Source organism: Mesoplodon mirus (assembly GCF_964341445.2).
Source record: "Mesoplodon mirus genome assembly, chromosome: 15".
Taxonomy (NCBI): Eukaryota; Metazoa; Chordata; class Mammalia; order Artiodactyla; family Ziphiidae; genus Mesoplodon; species Mesoplodon mirus.
The window spans coordinates 25,299,065-25,319,001 of NC_138991.1; the positions used below are offsets into that span (position 1 = coordinate 25,299,065).

At 49.6% G+C, this 19,937-nt stretch overlaps 1 protein-coding gene across 2 annotated transcripts in view; it reads right to left on the minus strand.

The window, feature by feature from the left end:
* Positions 1 to 16,304, minus strand: part of ZNF341 (zinc finger protein 341) — a 43,675-nt gene extending 27,371 nt beyond the window's left edge. Inside the window, exons 1-5 of one of the 2 annotated variants that reach the window (XM_082643543.1) lie at positions 16,242 to 16,304; positions 10,109 to 10,219; positions 8,168 to 8,364; positions 5,308 to 5,457; positions 550 to 801 (exon numbers count right to left, since the gene is read on the minus strand). In XM_082643543.1, coding sequence (XP_082499669.1) covers positions 550 to 801; positions 5,308 to 5,457; positions 8,168 to 8,364; positions 10,109 to 10,219; positions 16,242 to 16,272 — 741 coding nt within the window. In that variant the 5' untranslated portion in view covers positions 16,273 to 16,304. Of the gene's footprint in view, positions 1 to 549; positions 802 to 5,307; positions 5,458 to 8,167; positions 8,365 to 10,108; positions 10,220 to 16,241 lie in introns of those variants that run through there. The other variant, XM_082643544.1, reaches the window with a different exon arrangement.
* Positions 16,305 to 19,937: the final 3,633 nt, after the last annotated feature.

Sequence of the window (19,937 nt, forward strand, 5' to 3'; positions counted from 1 at the left end):
AAACTGCTGGAGAATGAAAGATGCATGCAGCAGAGCCGGGTCACCCCACCAGACTTATCCCATACCGGGCCATTCTAGAGCAGCAGATGCCAGCCAACAGACATGTGGGAGAACCCAGCCAAGATCAGCAGTTGCCAAGCTGACCACCGTAGACATGAGAAAAATAAACACTTTTTCCTATATACCACTGAGGTTTGGTGGATATTTCTTACAAGGCTATAGCTGACCAATATACCTAGCTTGTTAAAAAATATGAGACACTCACATATGTAATTTTTTGGAATCTTTTCCCCAAAAGGCAGGTATTCTCTTGACTGTCCTGAGCATTCCCTGAGGGCAGCTTGTATTTCTGCTACAACCTCTACTTCATTCCAGTTTCTCGTGGTTTGCATTTTACATTTATACGTGTAACGGCTTGATCTGGTTTTGCCCTCCACGGTATCTTTAGCAGTGTCTGGCACACAGCTGGTGTTCAGAAAAGGTTCAGGTTACCCATAATGACCATGACCAGTTTCTCCCCCTTCACCCCAAGCCCCAGCATCTGCTCACCTCCAGGGGTGGGTAGGGCTGCATTCCCAATGCCTGGATCTCCACCGTTCCACTCCCAGTCAGGGGTGCTGTGGCACTATACACCTCCACCACGCCATTCCCACCAGGGTTGGGACGCCCGGGTGGACCCAGGCTCTGGGATGGGGTGGGTGGAGGCTGGGGGGGTGGAGGTGGAGGCAGTGGTGGAGGGGGTGGAGGAGGAGGTGGAGGCTGGGTGAGGTAGCTCGGCGCGGAATGCATGTTCAGGCTACTCTGAAATCAGAAGAGAAAATTAAAGTGTCACAGCCTCTTGATACCAGCTGTCTGATTTATCAGTGGGGAAGGACATTTGCCTTAGCCAGCCCTGCGGAAAGAACAGCCACTCATAGGCAGCTCAGAGGACGGGGCTGAGAGGGGGCATGAAAACAGAGTCGGCATGAAAACAAAGTCATGGGAGAATTCGAGGAGCCATCAGTCTGGCGTTACTATCCCTTTGCTCCATGCAGTCAGCAAAAGTGGCCCAGCTTGTGCAGAAATGAGCTCACAGAGCAGGCCTAATGTTGTTGTCTTTAGAAGGGCTTGCTTGTAGGGCTGACTCTGAACTGGCATCTGAGAACGTGCCTTGTAGAAGGTTTCCTATGTTGATAAGGCTATTTTGCCCACCTGGGCACTGACCCTACAACAACACACCTAGACTGTTTGCACAGACAATGTGATTTATGGTGAACCCCTCCTTCCCATGTCGGGGTCCGGAATTTTGGTTTGTGGCTGGGTGCCTAGGTGACTGATCCCCAATAAAAGCCCTGGCCTTAGAGTCGTAGGTGTGCTTCCTTGGCAGAAACACTGTGCACGTGTTGCTGCTCTTTTCTGCTGAAGGAAGATGCGTGCTGTACGCAGCCCTGCCACTTCCCTCAGAGAGAACACTTTGGAGACTTGGAAGAATGTCAATTTTCTCCAGACTTCAGCTGCTGGGTCTTTTTTCCTTGCTGATCCTGCTGTGTATCCTTTTACCTAATAAACCACAGCCATGAACACAACCATCCTGAGTTCTGGGAGTCTTTCCAGAGAGTCACCAAATGTGCTGGTGGCATGGATCCCCGAAACGCAGCCAATGACTTCTAGAAATTGATTCTACAAAAATAATCAAGCAGGTGGGCAAAGATAACCATACGTGGATGGTATTCCAGTAGTTTTTATAACAGCAAAAAATGGCAACGACCTAAATGTCCTTCCATGGAAGCCTGGCTAAACAGAGGATGGTCCATCCACATGGAATGGAACAGAACCCTTTGTGGTTGTTAAAGTGATGGTGCTGATCAATATTTCATTAAAGGGTATCTCTCTTAATTGCTGTTCCTTGGGTTCCATAGTCATATATGTCTAGAGAAAAATTTGGGGTGACAAAATCAAAAGTATTTCTTTACTGCAGGAAGAACCCAGGGTCAGAGCAAGGGAAGAGGCAGAATGCCTCCCTCACAGCCTGGTTTGACCAGGGATCCTTTTTCTACTGGAAAATCTCAAGGAGCCACTGTTCTAAGGAACACTTTGGGAATACTGATGTAGGGTTGTAGGCACAGAGAGAGAATGATGTTACACAAAAGGCAAAGTAAGAAAAGCAAGTTCCAGGGCTTCCCTGGTGGCGCAGCGGTTGAGAGTCCGCCTGCCGATGCAGGTGACATGGGTTCATGCCCCGGTCCGGGAAGATCCCACATGCCGCAGAGCAGCTGGGCCGGTGAGCCATGGCCGCTGAGCCTGCGCACCCGGAGCCTGCACTCCACAACGGGAGAGGCCACAACAGTGAGAGGCCCGCGTACCACAAAAAAAAATTTTTTTAAATAAAAAAAAGCAAGTTCCAGAACAGTGCATATAGCCTGACCCATTTATATAGATGTGTGTATATATATAGATATGTACGTATTTTTTTAAATTTAATTTTAATTTTTGGCCTCGTTTGGGTCTTTCGTTGCTGCACGGGGGCTTTCTCTAGTTGCGGCAAGTGGGGGTTGCTCTTCGTTGCAGTGTGCAGGCTTCTCATTGCGGTGGCTTCTCTTGTTGTGGAGCATGGGCTCTAGGTACGTGGTCTCAGTAGCTGTGGCTCGCAGGCTCTAGGGCGCATGCTCTGCAGTTGTGGCACATGGGCTTAGCTGCTCCACAGCATGTGGAATCTTCCCGGACCAGGGCTCGAACCCAAGTCCCCTGCACTGGCTAGGCAAATTCTTAACCACTGCGCCACCAGGGAAGCCCAGAAATAGCTTTTTTTTTTTTTCCTGGCTGCGTTGGGTCTTTGTTGCTGCGCACAGGCTTTCTCTAGTTGTGGTGAGCAGGGGCTACTCTTCATTGTGGTGCACAGGCTTCTCATTGCGGTGGCTTCTCTTGTTGCGGAGCACGGGCTCTAGGCGCACGGGCTTCAGTAGTTGTGGCACACGGGCTCAGTAGTTGTGGCTTGCAGGCTCTAGAGACCAGGCTCAGCAGCTGTGGTGCACGGGCTTAGTTGCTCCATGGCATGTGGGATCTTCCTGCACCAGGGTTCGAACCCATGTCCCCTGTATTGTCAGGCGGATTCTTAACCCCTGCACTACCAGGGAAGTCCCAGAAATAGCTTTTTAAATAAATATATTTAAAACACACACATCTGAGTCTTTTCTTTTCTTTTCTTTTAAATATTTATTTATTTGGTTGCACCGTCTTAGTTGTGGCAGGCGGGCTCCTTAGTTGCAGCAGGCAGGTTTCTTAGTTGTAGCTCGAGGGCTTCTTAGTTGCAGGTTGCCAGCTCCTTAGTTGCAGCACATGAACTCCTTAGCTGTGGCATGCAAACTCTTTTATTTATTTGTTTGTTTGTTTATTCTTGGCTGCATTGGGTCTTCACTGCTGCATGCAGGCTTTGTCTAGTTGCGGTGAGTGGGGGCCACTCTTCGTTGTGGTGCACAGGCTTCTCATTGCAGTGGCTTCTCTTGTTGCAGAGCACTGGATATAGGGCGCGTGGGATTCAGGAGTTGTGGCGCACGGGCTTAGTTGCTCCAAGGCATGTGGGATCTTCCCAGACCAGGGCTCATTCCCACGTCCCCTGCATTGGCAGGCGGATTCTTAACCACTGCGCCACCAGTGAAGCCCGATATGCGAACTCTTAGTTGCGGCATGCATGTGGGATCTAGTTCCCTGACAGGAATCGAACCTGGGCCCCCTACATTGGGAGCGTGTAGTCTTATCCACTGGAATGCCAGTGAAGTCCCTTTATGTGCATTCGAAGGTCAGGAAAGCCAGACACCAAAATCTTGGCAGTATTTTCTTTGGGTAGAGAGAGTAAAGGTGATTGACTGATTGATTGATTTCCCAATTTTTTCTTTTTTTTTTTTTGGTAGCACCATCTGGCTTGTGGGACTTTAGTTCCCCAACCAGGGATTGAACCCGGGCCCTTGGCAGTAAAAACATGGAGTCCTAACCACTGGACCGCCAAGGAATTCCCTGATTTCCCAATTTTTATTCTGTAAAGTTTCCAACCTACGGAAAGGTTGCAAAAAGAATACAATGAACAGTCTTTATACTTCATCTAATTCACCAGTTGCTACCATTTTGCCACATCTGCAATGTCTGTGGGTGTGTGTGTACACACACATACACATATTTGTGCTTTGTCAAGCCACTTGAAAGTTAGTTACAGACATCACGACACTTTATTCCTTAAAACTGTACTCAGATGCATCTCCTAAGAACAAGGACATTCTCCTATATAACCACAATTCAGTGATCGCACATGGGAAATTGAATATTGATATAATACTATTATCTAAAATATTCAGATTCCGGAACTTCCCTAGTGGCGCAGTGGTTAAGACTTCGTGCTTCCAGTGCAGGATGCCTGGGTTCAATCTCTGGTCAGGGAACTAGATCCCACATGCATGCCACAACTAAGAGTTCACATGCCACAACTAAGGAGCCCTCCTGCCACAACTTAGGAGCCCATGTGCTGCAACTAAGGAGCTGGTGAGGCTCAACTAAGGAGCCCACCTGCCGCAACTAAAGACCCAGCACAACCAAATAAATAATTTTTTAAATAAATAAAATAAAATATTCAGATTCCTCCAAATTCTAATCTCCCCAAGTGTCCCAGTAAGGCCTTTACCGCTTCCCCCATGCCCCACCCAATACAGGATCCAGCCAAGAATTGTAAATTCAGTCAGTTGCCATGTCTCTCTACTTTCCAGGTTAAGAATAATTTTAAAAAAATTTTTTTTTTTTTTTTACTTTTCTATTGTGTACTTTCTAGTGTTTTTCTAATGCACATGGAACACTTCTGTAAAGAATAAAAATAAGGGGCTTCCCTGGTGGTGCAGTGGTTGAGAATCCGCCTGCCGATGCAGGGGACATGGGTTCGTGCCCCGGTCTGGGAAGATCCCACATGCCGCGAAGCGGCTAGGCCCGTGAGCCATGGCCGCTGAGCCTGCGCGTCCGGAGCCTGTGCTCCGCAACGGGAGAGGCCACAACAGTGAGAGGCCCGCATACTGCAAATAAATAAATAAATAAATAAATAAGAAGAATACAAATAGGAGTCAAAACAACTGGACTGTGGCTATGAAACCCCAAAGTCATGTTCTGGGTCCCAGCTGAATGTGGCAGCTTCCCCATCCACAGCAGGGCTGGCCAAGGGGAAGCTGACAGTCCTCCTTAGCTTGAGGGAGAGCTGGGGCCAAGCCCCCTTCTCTCTACAAGATTCTGAATCTGCAGGAGTCAACATGCAGGCCTAGAATCAAGATCCCGTGAGGAAACTGGCCACCTCCTTACCTGCACAGGCGGGGGGCCCTGGGGCATGGGCTGGTCCAGGGACGTGAAGGCCGACATGGCAGACATGAGCACGTCATCGCTTACCAAGATGTTCCCCTGCACCAGGGTCTGGATCAGTGGGGATGGGGGCACGGTAATGTACGTGGAGATCTGGACAGTGAGAGGAGAGAGAGAGAGAGAGAGAGAGAGGAAGGGAGAGAAAGGGAGAGAAAGAACATGTCTGAGGCTGTGGAAGGAAGCAGATGGCATGATGCAAAAGATCTGGGTTCTGGAGTCCCACAGACCTGGATTCTATTTCCACTTCTGCTACTGCTCCCTGCCATGTGACCCTGGGAAAGTCACTCACCTCTCTCAACCTCCATTTCCTCGTCCATCAAACGAGGAGAATAAGTCACACCTCCGTGTAAGGCATATACCCTATGACCCAGCAACAATCCTTCTGGGCCTCTATCCTAGAGAAACACTCACACCTGTCCACAGGGAGTCCACAGAAAAAGAGTACTCTGCACAGCCTTGTTTCTAATAGTGAAAAACTGGAAATAACCTTGATGTCCATCAGTAGGAGAATAGATAAAAAAATACAATATAGTCATGGATAGAATACTATAGAGAGCAAGTAAGAGGTATTGCATGGAAAATCAAATTATATAATAACATGTACATTATATATTCTCATCTTTAAAAATCAAAAACAATACTACTATGTAATTCCTGTGCATACTTAAATAAGTATGTGAAAGTATAATAATATGCTCTCAGGTTAACAGCAAGGATGAAAGGCAGACCTTACAAGAGGGTGTCAAACATGCAGTGACTATTCCTGTCAGCAGATGTAAAGCGTGTTTTGTTTTGTTTATTTGTTGCCTTTCTTTCCTGGCATCTTCCTAAGTCGTCTGTCTGGAGGACCCCTGGGAACAGCAGCAACTGGGTCCCTGAACCCAGAGTCCCTGCTCAAACAGGATGTCCTTGCCCTCAACCAAGCAAGGACAACCCAGGCAGTTTAGGGACACACCCCATGTCACGGCCAGGAAAGGCAGTGACACGTATTTTTACAATGTCACATGCATTAGGCTGAGACAAAAAATGGGAAATCATTTTCACGTCCATCCAACTCACTTAGGCAGAGGGATTCGTGTCTGCCCATTACCAACTGATTGTGTTCTAAAGTTTTTTCCTTGCCCAGGACTGGAAGAATTTCCCTCTCTCCTACTGAAAAAAAAAAAAGGGGAGTGGGGGGAGAGGGAACATTTTCTACTAACAAAACTCATAATCAAGGAGTGAGAAAACGACTGTTCTGTGTTAGAAGATGTCTATGGTAACTAGAAAAGTTTAAATGTACATGTCCTATGGATCTGGAGGTGAACGCTTTTATCTTGATGGCAGGAATTATGTCTATACAATGGGTGAAGATAATGTTTTAGAGGAATAAGGAGACAAGAGGAAGCCAGAGGGAAACCTGACCCCGTGACCTGGCATCCTGGGACATACCCAGCCCCCTTTATGAGGAGTCTTTAATCCCTCTGAGGTCCCACCCAGGGTGTCTTTGCTCCAGAACTGTGTTCCTGACTGAGAACTCTGCAAGCTTCTCCAGATACCCCCAGCCTGCCCTGTGACCTCCAGACTTGTATATCTGTCTGCATCTTCACTGCCTCCACTTAAAGGTCCAATGGGCGGGCCTCCCTGGTGGCGCAGTGGTTGGGAGTCCGCCTGCCGATGCAGGGAATGCGGGTTCGTGCCCCGGTCTGGGAGGATCCCGTGTGCCGCGGAGCGGCTGGGCCCGTGGGCCGTGGCTGCTGGGCCTGCGCGTCCGGAGCCTGTGCTCCGCAACGGGAGAGGCCACAGCAGTGAGAGGCCCGCATACCACAAAAAAAAAAAAAAAAAAAAAAAAAAAAAAAAAAAAAAAAAAAAAAAAAAAAAAAAAAAGGTCCAATGGGCATCTCAAATTCACCATGAGCAGCTGAACTCCTGACATCCCCCCGCAAACCTTCTCCTTGTTGTTTTCCCCACTTCGGTTAATGGCAACTCCAACTCTGGTCATCCTTGACTCCTCTTAATCTCACACCCTACATCCAATCCATCCACAAGCTCTGTCAGCTCCACCTTCAAAACATTTCGAAAATCTCACCCCTTCTCTCCACCTCCACTGCCACTATCCTGGTCAAGCCACCGCCACCCATTGCCTGGATTTGTACAGTAGCGCCCTAATCAGTCTCCTGGATTTCTCTCTTGATTCCCATCAAAATCTACTGTCTACAGCAGCTACAGTGACCTAGTTAAAGTGTAAATCAGACTATATCCCTCTTCTGCTCAAAACCCTCCAATGGCTCCCATCTCATGCAGAGTGAAAGCCCACAGACCGACACGATTTGCCAGGATCCCCCTATTGCCTCTCTGACCTTATCACCTCTCACCCTCCGCACTCACTCACTCAGCTGTAGCCACTCTCACCTTCTTGCTGTTCCTGGAATAAAGCCAGCACGCTTCCACCTCAGGGCCTTTGCACTTGCTGATCTGGCCCCCTGGAATACTCTTCCCCAAAGTAGCTTCATGACTATTTCTCACCTCCCTAGGTCTCTGCACAAATGTCACCTCTTCACAGAGCTCATCCCAAAGCACCACATACAAAAGGGCAAAACCTCCCATCCCTGTCTTGACATCCCCTATCTCTCTGCACTAATCCTAGGAAAAGTACATCTCTACACATCTGTTTGGGTACTATCTATCTCACTCAATGCCATGAAGGCAGTGACCTGGTCTGTTTGTCCACCCCTGTACCCCCAGTGCCCACACAGTGCCTGACACACAGTGGGTACTCAAAAAAGACTTGACTAGATAAATGAACAAACGAATGGATAAATACCTGGCGATTGGCAGGAGGCGGGGCCTGCTGGACTGCTGCGGGTGCTGCCGAAGGTGTGTAGATGCTGTTGGTAGCCAGTGAGACTGTGGCCAGGGGTGGGGCACTCCCCTGGCACTGTTCCCGCTTGTGGGTCATAAACGCCGGCAGTGAGTTGAACTGCTTCTTACACTTCCCGCAGAGAAAGACATCCTCATCATCTAGGGGTCATGCCCACAGGGCAGCAGAGGGAGGGAAATAATGAAAAAAGCAAGAAAAAAAGAGGGGGCATCACAGTGAGAAATGGGAGGCCCGTGGCTGGACCATGAGAAAGGCAAACTAACGGCATTCCACGACTAAACGCGTGAGGGTCAAGCATCAACTCTGTGCTTCTTATGAGCTTTCAAACCATGCTGGCACCTGAAGGAATATCCAGCCAGGTTCGCCCAGGAATCAAAAAATTAGAAATCAGGAAATCGTAAGGTGGGTTCGCTTCAAACGTTGAGACATTCAGAATCTTTATCCTGCCTGAATTTATTCACCAGTCCCCAAATGGGCTGCATGATCACACTCCTCCGTGCCCTTGCATCCCCTGTCCTCCCTGCCAAGCTGCCTCTCTCAGAACAACTCATTCTGCAAGGCTCAGCTCAGATGTCACCTCCTCCAGGAAGCCCTCCTCAAGCAGTGTTCACAGTTCCTTCCTCTGGGCAAGTCTCTCTTATCACATTTTTCCCATCACCACCATATTTCCTAAGGGAAGGAAATATCTCTTATTTATCACCATAACTACAATATTTTCTGGGCACATAGGAGGCCTTCAGTGGATGTCTGCTGAATGCATGAAAAATTAAATCAATGATTAGCTACAGTTAACACCATCCATTATTGAAGGCCCACCACAGGCCATGCACTGTGCCAAGCTCTTGATATGTTGTGGCAGAAATGTCTAATTGTCATTCAATATTCACTCTTCCTTCTTAAAAAGTAATACAAATTTTAGTGAGAAACATGGCCATCTAGTTAAAGACCACATTTCCCAGACTTTTTTGCAGCTAGACATGTCATGTGACTGAATTCTGACCAATAGGAGAAGAGGAGAAGTATACTATCTACACAACTTCCTCCTAAAAGGAAGGGGTATGACTTCTACTTCTTTCTTCCCTTCCTGTTGGCTGGAGTGTGGAAATGAAAGTGGGAGGTTGGAGCAGCCATCTTGGACCGCATGCTGAGAGCAGCAGAGCCATATGAAAGAAGGGGTCTGAGTCATCAGGACTTATGCAACAAAGAAATAAACTTTAATCTTGTACAAACCACAAGAAACTTGCACTTCTTATTTATGACAGCTAAAACCAAATCCCAAGTACCCTCACAAGATTCCTATGAGGTAGGACTATTATCTCCATTTTACAGATGTGGAAACTGAGGGCACAGAGAGGTTAACTCACTTGCCCAACGTCACAGAGCCAAACTATGGGAACAAGGATTCAAACTCAGGTGTGTGTCTCTCTGTCCCCAGCATGGTTCCCAAGTACTCAAAAATCTTAGTAGAATGAATGGATGAACACACAGGCTCACACAGGGCTGTAAAGGAAGTTCCTTGCCCTCTCTGTGTCGCAAGGGCCTGGGCTGTAAATTGGAGAGATTCATGCTTAGCCTCATAGAGGGGAAGCTGAGAAATGACTTTGGGTCGAAGGTACAAGCATTGCTAAGCATCGGGGCTCCTAGTCATTCTCTGTCATGATCCCCACATTCACTAAGTGACTGAAAAAGACTGTCCTCAGAGCTAAGCAGAGAAAAGTCTGAGCCTGAAGATCCAGGCTGGGAGGAAGGGGAGAGGCTTCAGACATGAGAGGACAACCTGGGAACCACAGTGGGCAGTTCACTCCCACACCCCCTCATCAGCCCCACCTGTTTTCACAGGAAGTTACTTACCCTTCCCACTGGTGAACCTGAGCAGTTACTCACCCAGTGGCTGGATAGCAGGGGGTGCATTGACGCTCTGGCCTGTTGGATCAGGAACTGCTCCTTGGCCATCCAACAGTGACTGGACAGCTAGGACAGTCTGATTGTCCATTCCTGAAGAAAGAAAAGCACCTTCTGGAAGGTGGGCCCAGCATCCCACTCTGACTTTACCCTTACAAGCCAGACCCATTGCAAGGCCCCCATGGCAAAAATGTGTGTCTGTGCCCTGATATGCTTTCTCTACAACTTCTATTGCAGTAGAACCCAAGATTTTTGGCGGGGAACATGGCCCCAGAATAAAGATTACACTTCCCAGCCACTCTTGCAGCTAGAGAATGTCTAAGTTCTGGTCAACGGGAGCTTTGGGGAAGTTTTCTTAAAAGCTGCCTGGCGAGGTGCCCTGGTGGCGCAGTGGTTGTGAGTCCACCTGCCGTTGCAGGGGACACGGGTTCGTGTCCCGGTCCGGGAGGATCCCACGTGCTGTGGAGCGGCTGGGCCCGTGAGCCATGGCTGCTGAGCCTGCGCGTCCGAAGCCTGTGCTCCGCAACGGGAGAGGCCACAACAGTGAGAGGCCCACGTACCGCAAAAAAAAAAAAAAAAAAAAAAAAGCTGCCTGGCATGTGACCCCCTTCTTTGTCCGATATTCCATCCTGTTTCCTAGAACAAGAAGATGATGGTGGGAACTCTAGCCACCATCCCAGATCATGAGGACAAGGGCACTACAGGGCAAAAGACTGGAAAGATTCTGGGTCTCTGAGGACCTTGTAGAACAAAGCCGCTGTCACAGCTCTAGACTGACTTTTTCTGGACTCCCACATGAGAGAAATAAACTTCTAGCCTGTTTAAGCCACTGCTAGGTGGGCTTCTCTCTTACTCATGGCTGAATCTAATCCGAAATGCAACCACCCCTCTGGAAATCATGTTACTAAGTCTTCCCCATCCACACCCCACAAATCCCACAAGTCTGTTTGCACTTAGGCTTCTCTTGTTTTCCAATATGTGCTTATTTTTTCAGTTCCTCAGTAAACAGCGTAATCTGGATTGTGGTCGGAGGGACTCTTGAGAAGCTGACTATGTCCGTATTTTCCAACCAGTTGTCACTGTTGAGGTTCTCAGTAGTACACTGTCCAGCCGTGTCACCAGCTGGAAGACAGGCCTCCTCACATCTAAGTGGCCACCAAGGCACACTGCCTCCCTCCCCAATAACCCAGAGGGCGCCTCCTTCTCTCTGTCCTCACAGCCGACCTCTCACCTGGACACCTGCCCCAGCTTCTAACTGAAAGGCAACTAGAACCATTAGCTCCTGCAGCCAAACTGAGTGCATACTCTCCCCGGTCACAGGGCAGGTTGTGTGCCTCCTGAGGCCAGCCCTTCTCTCCATCTGCTCCAGCTCCTTCAGAAGCCGTTCTCCACCAGCTGGCCCATCTCACACTGTGCCCACAACTTCTCCTTCCCAGCAGCGGCTACACACACTCAGGTTTCTCTAGAATGGCCTCCCTCAAACTCATGTTCTCACCTCTCCTCCCTTCAACATCAAGCATCCGATGCGAGTTGGCTACACCCTCCATCTCCTCTGCCCACCTCCCAATCCTCCTCCACCCACTCCAGTGGGGCTTAAGCCCCCATCATTCCACCAGAATCACCAAAGACCACCTGGCAGCAGCAGACATTCTTTCTTGAAACACTCCCTTCTCGGGCTCCAGGGCACCACCCTTCCTGGGTCTTCTCCTACCTCTCTGCTCACTCTTTCCCAGCCTCCTTTACTCTCTTCTCCTGTCCATCCCTTAAATGTTTCTATTTTTGAAGGCTTCCTTCCATCTGGCTCTCTCTCCTCTCCCTCTTACACTCTCCCTGAGAATCCTCACTCGCCCTCATTTAGTTCTCCCTAATATCTGGAGTTTCAAACCTGGGGTTCATGCTCCTCCAGAAGGAGCTTCAGTAAATCTTCTATCATCTAATGCAAAACTGTATGTCAGCATTTGTGTGCAAATCTGTACATGAATGTTCATAGCAGTTTTATTCATAATAGTAAAAAACTGGAAACAAGTCAGATGTCCTTCAGTGGGTGAACAGTTAAACAAACTGCAGTGCATCCATACCACAGAGCGCTGCTCAGCAATAAAAAGGAGCAACCTATTGATACAAGCAACAACTTGGATGAATCTACAGGGAATTACAAGGAGTGAAAAAAGCCAATCTCAAAGGTTATATACTTTATGATTCCAATTACATGACATTCTTTTTTATAAATTTATTTATTTATTTATTTATTTATCTTTGGCTGTGTTGGGTCTTCATTTCTGTGTGAGGGCTTTCTCTAGTTGCGGTGAGCGGGGGCCGCTCTTCATCGCGGTGCACAGGCCTCTCACTGTCGCAGCCTCTCTTGTTGCGGAGCACAGGCTCCAGACGCGCAGGCTCAGTAGTTGTGGCTCACGGGCCCAGTTGCTCCGCGGCATGTGGGATCTTCCCAGACCAGGGCTTGAACCCGTGTCCCCTGCATTGGCAGGCAGACTCTCAGCCACTGTGCCACCAGGGAAGCCCTACATGACATTCTTGAAATAATAATATTTTAGAAATGGAGAACAGATTAGTGTGGTTGCCGGACATCAGGGATGGGGAGCAGGGGAAGGAGGTGGGTGGGGCCATAAAAGGGCAACATCTTGTAGTGATAGAACTGTTCTGTATGTCGACTGGTTATAATACTACAGGATAGTTTTACAAGATGTTACATTGTGGGAAACTAAATAAAGGATAAATGGAATCTCTCTGTATTATTTCTACAACTGCACGTGAATCTACAGAAAAAAAAGTATTTCAAAATAAAAAGTTTAATTTTAAAAAAATATTGGGGGCTTCCCTGGTGGCGCAGTGGTTAAGAATCCGCCTGCCAATGCAGGGTTCAAGCCCTGGTCCGAGAAGATCCCACATGCCGCGGAGCGACTAAGCCCGTGCACCACGACTACTAAGCCTGCGCTCTACAGCCCACGAGCCACAACTACTGAAGCCCGCGTGCCTAGAGCCCATGCTCCACAAGAGAAGCCACCACAATGAGAAGCCTGTGCACCGCAACGAAGAGTAGCCCCCGCTCCCCGCAACTGGAGAAAAAGCCCACGCAGCAACGAAGACCCAACGCAGCCAAAAATAAATACATAAAATAAATAAATTTATTTTTAAAAATATATTGGGACTCCCTGGTGGTCCAGCCTGGGTAGGACTCCATGCTCCCAATGCGGGGGGCCTGGGTTCAATCCCTGGTCGGGGGAGCTAAATCCCGCATGCATGCTGCAACTAAGATGCTGCATGCTTCAACTAAAACCCGGTGCGGCCAAAATAAATCAATGACTATTTTTTTTAAATAAAATAAAAAATACTGCCTGTCAAAACTATGGAGACGATAAAAAGATTAGTGGTTGCCGGGGGTGGGGGGAGGGATGAACAGGCAGAGCACAGAGGATTTTTAGGGCAGTGAAGCTACTCTGTACGGTAATATTACAATGATGGATATACGTCATTATACAACTGTCCGATAGAATGTACACCACCAAGAGTGAAACTTAAGATAAATTATGGACTTCGGGTGGTTATGATGTGTCAATGCAGGTTCAGCCTTGGTAACAAATGTACCACTCTGATGAGTTATGTTGATTAAAGGGGAGGTTATGAATGTGTAGGATCAAAGGTACACAGAAAGTCTCTGTACCTGCCTCTCAACTGTGCAAACCGAAAAATGCTCTAAAAAAATTAAGTCTTTCGGGCCTCCCTGGTGGCGCAGTGGTTGAGAGTCCGCCTGCCGATGCAGGGGATACGGGTTCGTGCCCCGGTCTGGGAGGATCCCATATGCCGCGGAGCGGCTGGGCCCGTGAGCCATGGCCGCTGGGCCTGCGCATCCGGAGCCTGTGCTCCGCAACGGGGGAGGCCACAACAGTGAGAGGCCCGCATACCGCAAAAAAAAAAAAAAAAAAAAAAAAATTAAGTCTTTGAAAAAAATGCTGTCTAGGTAAAACTCAAACCAAGTGTGTCATTCCCCACCCCTGAGTTTGTTCCTCTCCTAGTAACCCTCATCAATAAGAAAAGGGTACCACTGTCCACCCAGCTAAAGCCCCTGGGGCACCCCTTAACCTTAAGGGATGCTTCCCTTAACCTATCTCCCTTCACACCCTGACTTCCGGTCCTTCAGCAAGTCTAGCCTATTCTGTCTCCCAAATATCTCTCAGATCCACTTTTCCTCCATCCCCATAGCTGTCCCCAGAGCCCAGGCCACTATCAGTTCCCAGCAGAACAGCCACAGTGGTCTCACCTCCCCACGGCCACTCTGACCCCTCCTGTCTGTTCTCAGAGCAGCCAGGGTGAACTTTATAAAACATACGTTAGCTTGTGCAGCTCTCCTGCTGAAAACCCTCTCTTAGTTCCACACTGATGCCAAGATAAAGTTCAGAAGCCTCATCTCTAGCTGCTCACATGAACTTCTGTGAATCCTAGACCTCTCTCCCCACCAGGGCTTTGCAAATGCAGTCCTCACTGCCTGGGTCATCTCTGGACCCCCACAGTTCTGCTGTCCTTCTCCTAGCCCAGGACACAGTCCCGGGAACTGATCTTTCCTTTACGTTCTTCATCACTCAATACAAGAACACATTCTTGGAGTGAAAATTCAAACACTGAGGAAGTCCATGAACCTAGAGAGAAAGCAGGCCTCACACCATCCTGTTGGCCTCCCAGAGGGAGCCACCAATGACCCTGGCCTTCCATATCCATCACCCATCACAGCACTGAACACCAGCTGAGGTTATCTTTACTGTTTACCTTTTCTATAATTCTATAATTTCTACATCCCTTACCGAGTATTCCTGAAACTTAACCTTCCCAGATGTGGGGAGGATTACACATTTCGTGGTGAGAGAGCTGATCCTCCAAGATGTTAAGAGACACAGCTGAGACCTCCTGGGGAGTTGCTGGACTCAAAGCCTCAGCCACATACCACTAGTCCAGTCTACTTTCAGTTTGCACTCTAATTATGTGTATACTCATCTCATCCCTCCAAGAGCATTCTTGGGTCTCTATCCCCCTAGCATCAACTCTGTGCCATGGCCCTGAATTCTCTGAGGCTTCCTTTCCAACTCCTAGCAAGTGTACATGGAGGCTCTCAGTGTTTGCCTGTCTCCAAAGCTCACAATTCCCAGAGCCTGAGGACCATTCACATCCTAGGATCTTGCAGAGCATGCGACAACCAGTCGGTGCGGTGTTTGCTTGTTTGGGTCTGGTAACTTGGCGTCCCGGCCAACCACACCGTTGGCACCCATTCTTTCTTGGTCTGGGTTTATAATACTCTGCACCCCATAATGGTGCACAAAGCAGTCACCCCGTGTTTTCTGGTGTCCGTCCAAGGCCTGGCCTTGCACACAGGTGGCGCCGATCCTTTCCTGGTCTGAATTGAAGACACTATGTCAGAGCGCGAGGCACACATTTGGCGCTCAATACAAGTTCTTAATGGTCAGGACCCCTGGCTCGGCCCGTCTCCCCCGCAGCCGCTGCTGCACCACGGTCCCCCTGGATGCAGCCCTATGCAGCCCTACGCAGCCCTCGCGTCCGCGGTGCAGCCATGCTCGCCTCGCGGTTCCCGTCCTGGATTGCACACCACCCCCCGGCTGTTCCCTCCAGGAAACTGCCCCCCAGCCCCAACCGCGCGCCGCCCGGGCCCTTGCGGCGGCAGCTGTTCCGGTCCGAGGCTCCCCTCCCGCTGCGCCAGCCGTCTACGGCTGTTCCGCTCTCGGTGCTCTCCCCCAGGGCCTTCTCTCTCCCGCTGTGCCTGTCCGGTTGAACGCACCACCCTAGCCCCCCACCCGCCGCCGCAGCCGCCGCCGCCGGGCCTAGGCTCCCGCGGCTGTTCCGGTCGCGAGATGCCCCCCCCCAACCACTGAGCCTCAACTCCGCTTCTGTTCAGGCCTCACTGCTCCCCAACCCCTGCCGACCTCCGCTCCCGCGGCTGTTCCCATCCGTGGCCCTCCCGCCCCGCTGGCTGTTCCGGCCCGGCGCCCTCCGCCCCGCAGGCGCCACGCGCCCTGGGCCCCGCGCTGCGAGTTCGCGGCGGGAGGGGGAGCAAGGCGGAACAGCCGCCTCCCCAGTCCCCGCCGCCGCTCACCCTCCAGGGCCTCGAAGATCGTCTGCGCCATTTTGGAGCCGCCGCCGCTGGAGTCCGAAGCCGGGCTGCGCGAGCATTGTGGGAGCCGTGGTGGCGGCGGCGTCGAGGCCGCCAGGGGGCGCCCTCCTTCCTCCTCGGAGCCCCTCCACCATCCCGGAAAACCAGGAATGGCTCGCGGGACCCCCAGCATCCCGGGGCTCCCCCAGCCCCACCTGGATAACCCAGTTATTGGACACGTGGACCCCTATCTCTGCAGCATTTTGATACCAGCCAGGGTTCTTGGCTTTCCCCAATGAATGGAGTTGACTAGAGGCCAGATAAGAAATTCAGGCAAGGCTTTATTGGGGCCCTTGCTGCAGCAGGGGGGAGGGAGAGCAAACGACAGGTTCCCTTGCTGCTTGTTGAGGGGGGGCAAGCTTGTTCCTTATATGGGGTGAAGGTAGGGCTGTGTCCAGGGGTCAGGCAGAGGGGTGGCTTAGGTGTTTTGTCCACCCCTTAGGTGGTATTGTGTGCAAGGGGACATGTGCAGTACCCTGCTTTTGCTCCCAACACCCAGTTTTTGTTCCTGGTTCTTCACAAATGGCAGTTGGGTTTTTTTGTCTTTTTGTATCTTCTGGGTCCAGAATTTGCCCCGACTGTGCATGCATGCACAGTTATTTTTAGTCCCATATAGTTTCTTTGTATTTTGTTGCTCAGGGAGACAGGTGTCCAGTTGCAAGCATTGCAGCATTGCAGCAAAGGGTCCCAGGTCCCAGTCTGTCTCAATTTGAACCCCTAACTTTGTGCACTGACCCCATCCCTGTTGCACACAGGCACCTCCCAACCCTGTTTTCTGGACCTCCAGCCCCACCACACTGAACCTGACTCCAACTCTGTGATACAGACCTCTGTCCAATTGCCTGAGACCCCCATCTCTGCAACAGGGACTGAATATTTCCACTGTACACAGAGTAACAGGGAAGAGCAAAATCTGACTCCATGTTGGATCTGTTCTTTTACTTTAACCTTTGCTTTTGGATGCTTTTGTTACTATCATCACTAAGAGGATGCTGTCTATAGCTGTAAGCATACATAATGGCTTACCTCGGGGAACCCTGCCCCTCTGCCTGAATGTTAAAGTGCCTTTGTTCAGCTCACAGGAAGACATTCAGACCCTACCCACCTGTGAATGGCTGCAGAAAAGAAGAAATTAACACATCCCCTCTCCAGTTCTGGCCAAGCCATGAGATAGTTTGAATTTGCAAGACTTATGGCCTTTTTACTTTACTTCCTCACCTCCTCCCCCTCTCTGTTCTATAAAAGAAACTGGCATACAGACCCTGATAAGATGCTATTCTGGGATGTTAGTGTGGTGGTCCGAGTGCGGGTTGGAAAACAATTTCCAGACACAAGGCAGAATGTAAGGAAGGTAGAGTTTCTTAGAAGGGTTGCTGCAAGAACAGCAGTCTGACTTCCTGGTAGCCAGGGAACGTCGACAATGAGCATGGGTTGCCTGTCTGTTTTTATAGCCAGGGAACCTACAAGTCATCTGCTGACTGCGCAGAGTATGTGTACCTTCAGTGTGCTGAGCGGGAGAAAAATGGGGCAAATGTCTTTCCTTATATGGGATGGGAAAGGGACACGCTGCTTGGGAGGGCTCTGGGACAGTGCAGTGGTCACATTGTGACACAGTGATAGGAGTCCTGTAATTCTTTGTTCCGGCAATATTGGCCCTTTGAGTTTATCTTGTTCTTTGTCCTTGGAGCACACCACATTCCCCCCTCTCTTTATTTATAAGGCCAATTTTTGGCCCTATTGGATATCCTGCTCATGTCTACCTACCTGCCTAGCTCCTTCTCAGGCGATCGGGAACCCTTTTAGTAAGGAGAAGGGGCGACGATCTCTCTGGCTACTTCCTGCTGGGTGGGGGCTTTGTAGGGGCCCTGGGTTCCCGATGCCTGCTCTCTGTCAGGGTGTATTTACGGAGGGAGGTGAGAGCCTGCGGAATGATAAGGCGGCTTGTTCCAACGTAGTCTGTGTGCCAGTTGGCTGGTACGCTTGTTGTAGCACCATCTGGAATTGAATCTTTTGAACCTGTCAGGAGATGAACTTAGATAATGTGCTAATAATGCAGGGGCCAAACAACAAAACAAAGGCTATCAAGATTAATGGTCCCAACAAGGGCAACAATGTCCATATCTGGATCCCCATAGAGGAGAGGAGGCTGGAAAGCCAGCTGGGGCCCTGTCCTGCTCTCTGTTTTAAACCTTCTATGAATTTGATGTTTTTCTTTAGAATCTGAAGGTCTTCTTCAACCTGGACAGGGGTATTAATATAGAAGCAGCATGTCTCATTTAGTAGGGCGCAGACACCCCCTGCCTCAGCTGTTATAACATTAAGGGCCCTCCTATTTTGTAAAGCCACCTCAACCAAAGAGCCTAGGGCTGACTGCTCTTCCTCAATGGCTGCTACCGTAGCCTTCCAAGATTCCTGGACCATGATGGTGAGATTGAGAACGCTCCTCTCTAAGAGGGGTATGCCTGCAAACCAAAAGAGACTTCTAAAGACACAATGTATTATTTTGGGCCAATCAAGAATTGGGTTATGTTAAAAAAAAAAAGGGGACTTCCCTGGTGACGCAGTGGTTAAGAATCCACCTGCCAATGCAGGGGACATGGGTTCGAGCCCTGGTCCAGGAAGATCCCACATGCTGCGGAGCAACTAAGCCTGTGCACCACAACTACTGAGCCTGCTCTCTAGAGCCCACGAGCCACAACTACTGAGCCCACACGCCACAGCTACTGAAGCCCACATGCCTCGAGCCCGTGCTCCGCAACAAGAGAAGCCACTGCAATGAGAAGCCCGCGTACCACCACAAAGAGTAACCCCTGCTCACCGCAACTAGAGAAAGCCCGTGCACAGCAACAAAGACCCAACGCAGCAAAAAAAAAAAAAAAAAAAGAATTGGGTTATCATAAACTTGTTGCCCCCAATCAGTGGTTCATTTTTGTCTCTCCCGGACAGGTCTTAAGGCCTCCTCGAGGAAGTACCCAAGGTTGGGAATGCCTCCTGAGGAAGCTAAATCCTTTATAGTCATAATGGTCATCTCTGGGACCACAGCAATAATTGTGCAGGAGCCCCTTCTAAGTGTGGGAAGATCCAGCTAGACCCTGTTACCTCATAGAAATGAAAATCTGGTGCCCCTCAAGGATACCCCCATTGTGGGTCCCCAGAGCCAGACCTTTTGGGAGTTTTCCTCTAGAAATAGACTGGGGTCCATGGCCTAGGATTATATTGGGAAGGCCAAACTCCGAGGAAGTAATCATCTATACATAAAGGGGAGAATCCAGGCTCTGACTGATTATGAGTGTGATGGGGGAATCGGTATAACAAATTTCTGAATGTTAGCTGAATTATGTTATATTTTGGAGGAGGATCTTGCTGGGAGGTTAAACTAAGTAAGTGTCCGGTGGTCACACCGATCCCCACATATTTAGTTCCCAGGGCTGAGCTGTTTATGGGGATATGGTCTTCATAAATATATTTCTTAGTCGCATTTTTCCTTGAATTTCCCCAGCACAAAGTGAAATTACCTTCATGTACATCATATTTATTTTTGTCTGACCAGGGATTCCACTCCAGGCTAGTCTGATTGAAATTGAGGGTGTAGTTACAAAGAGAGTCATTTAGCCAGCCCAAAATGGGTCCCCATCCATC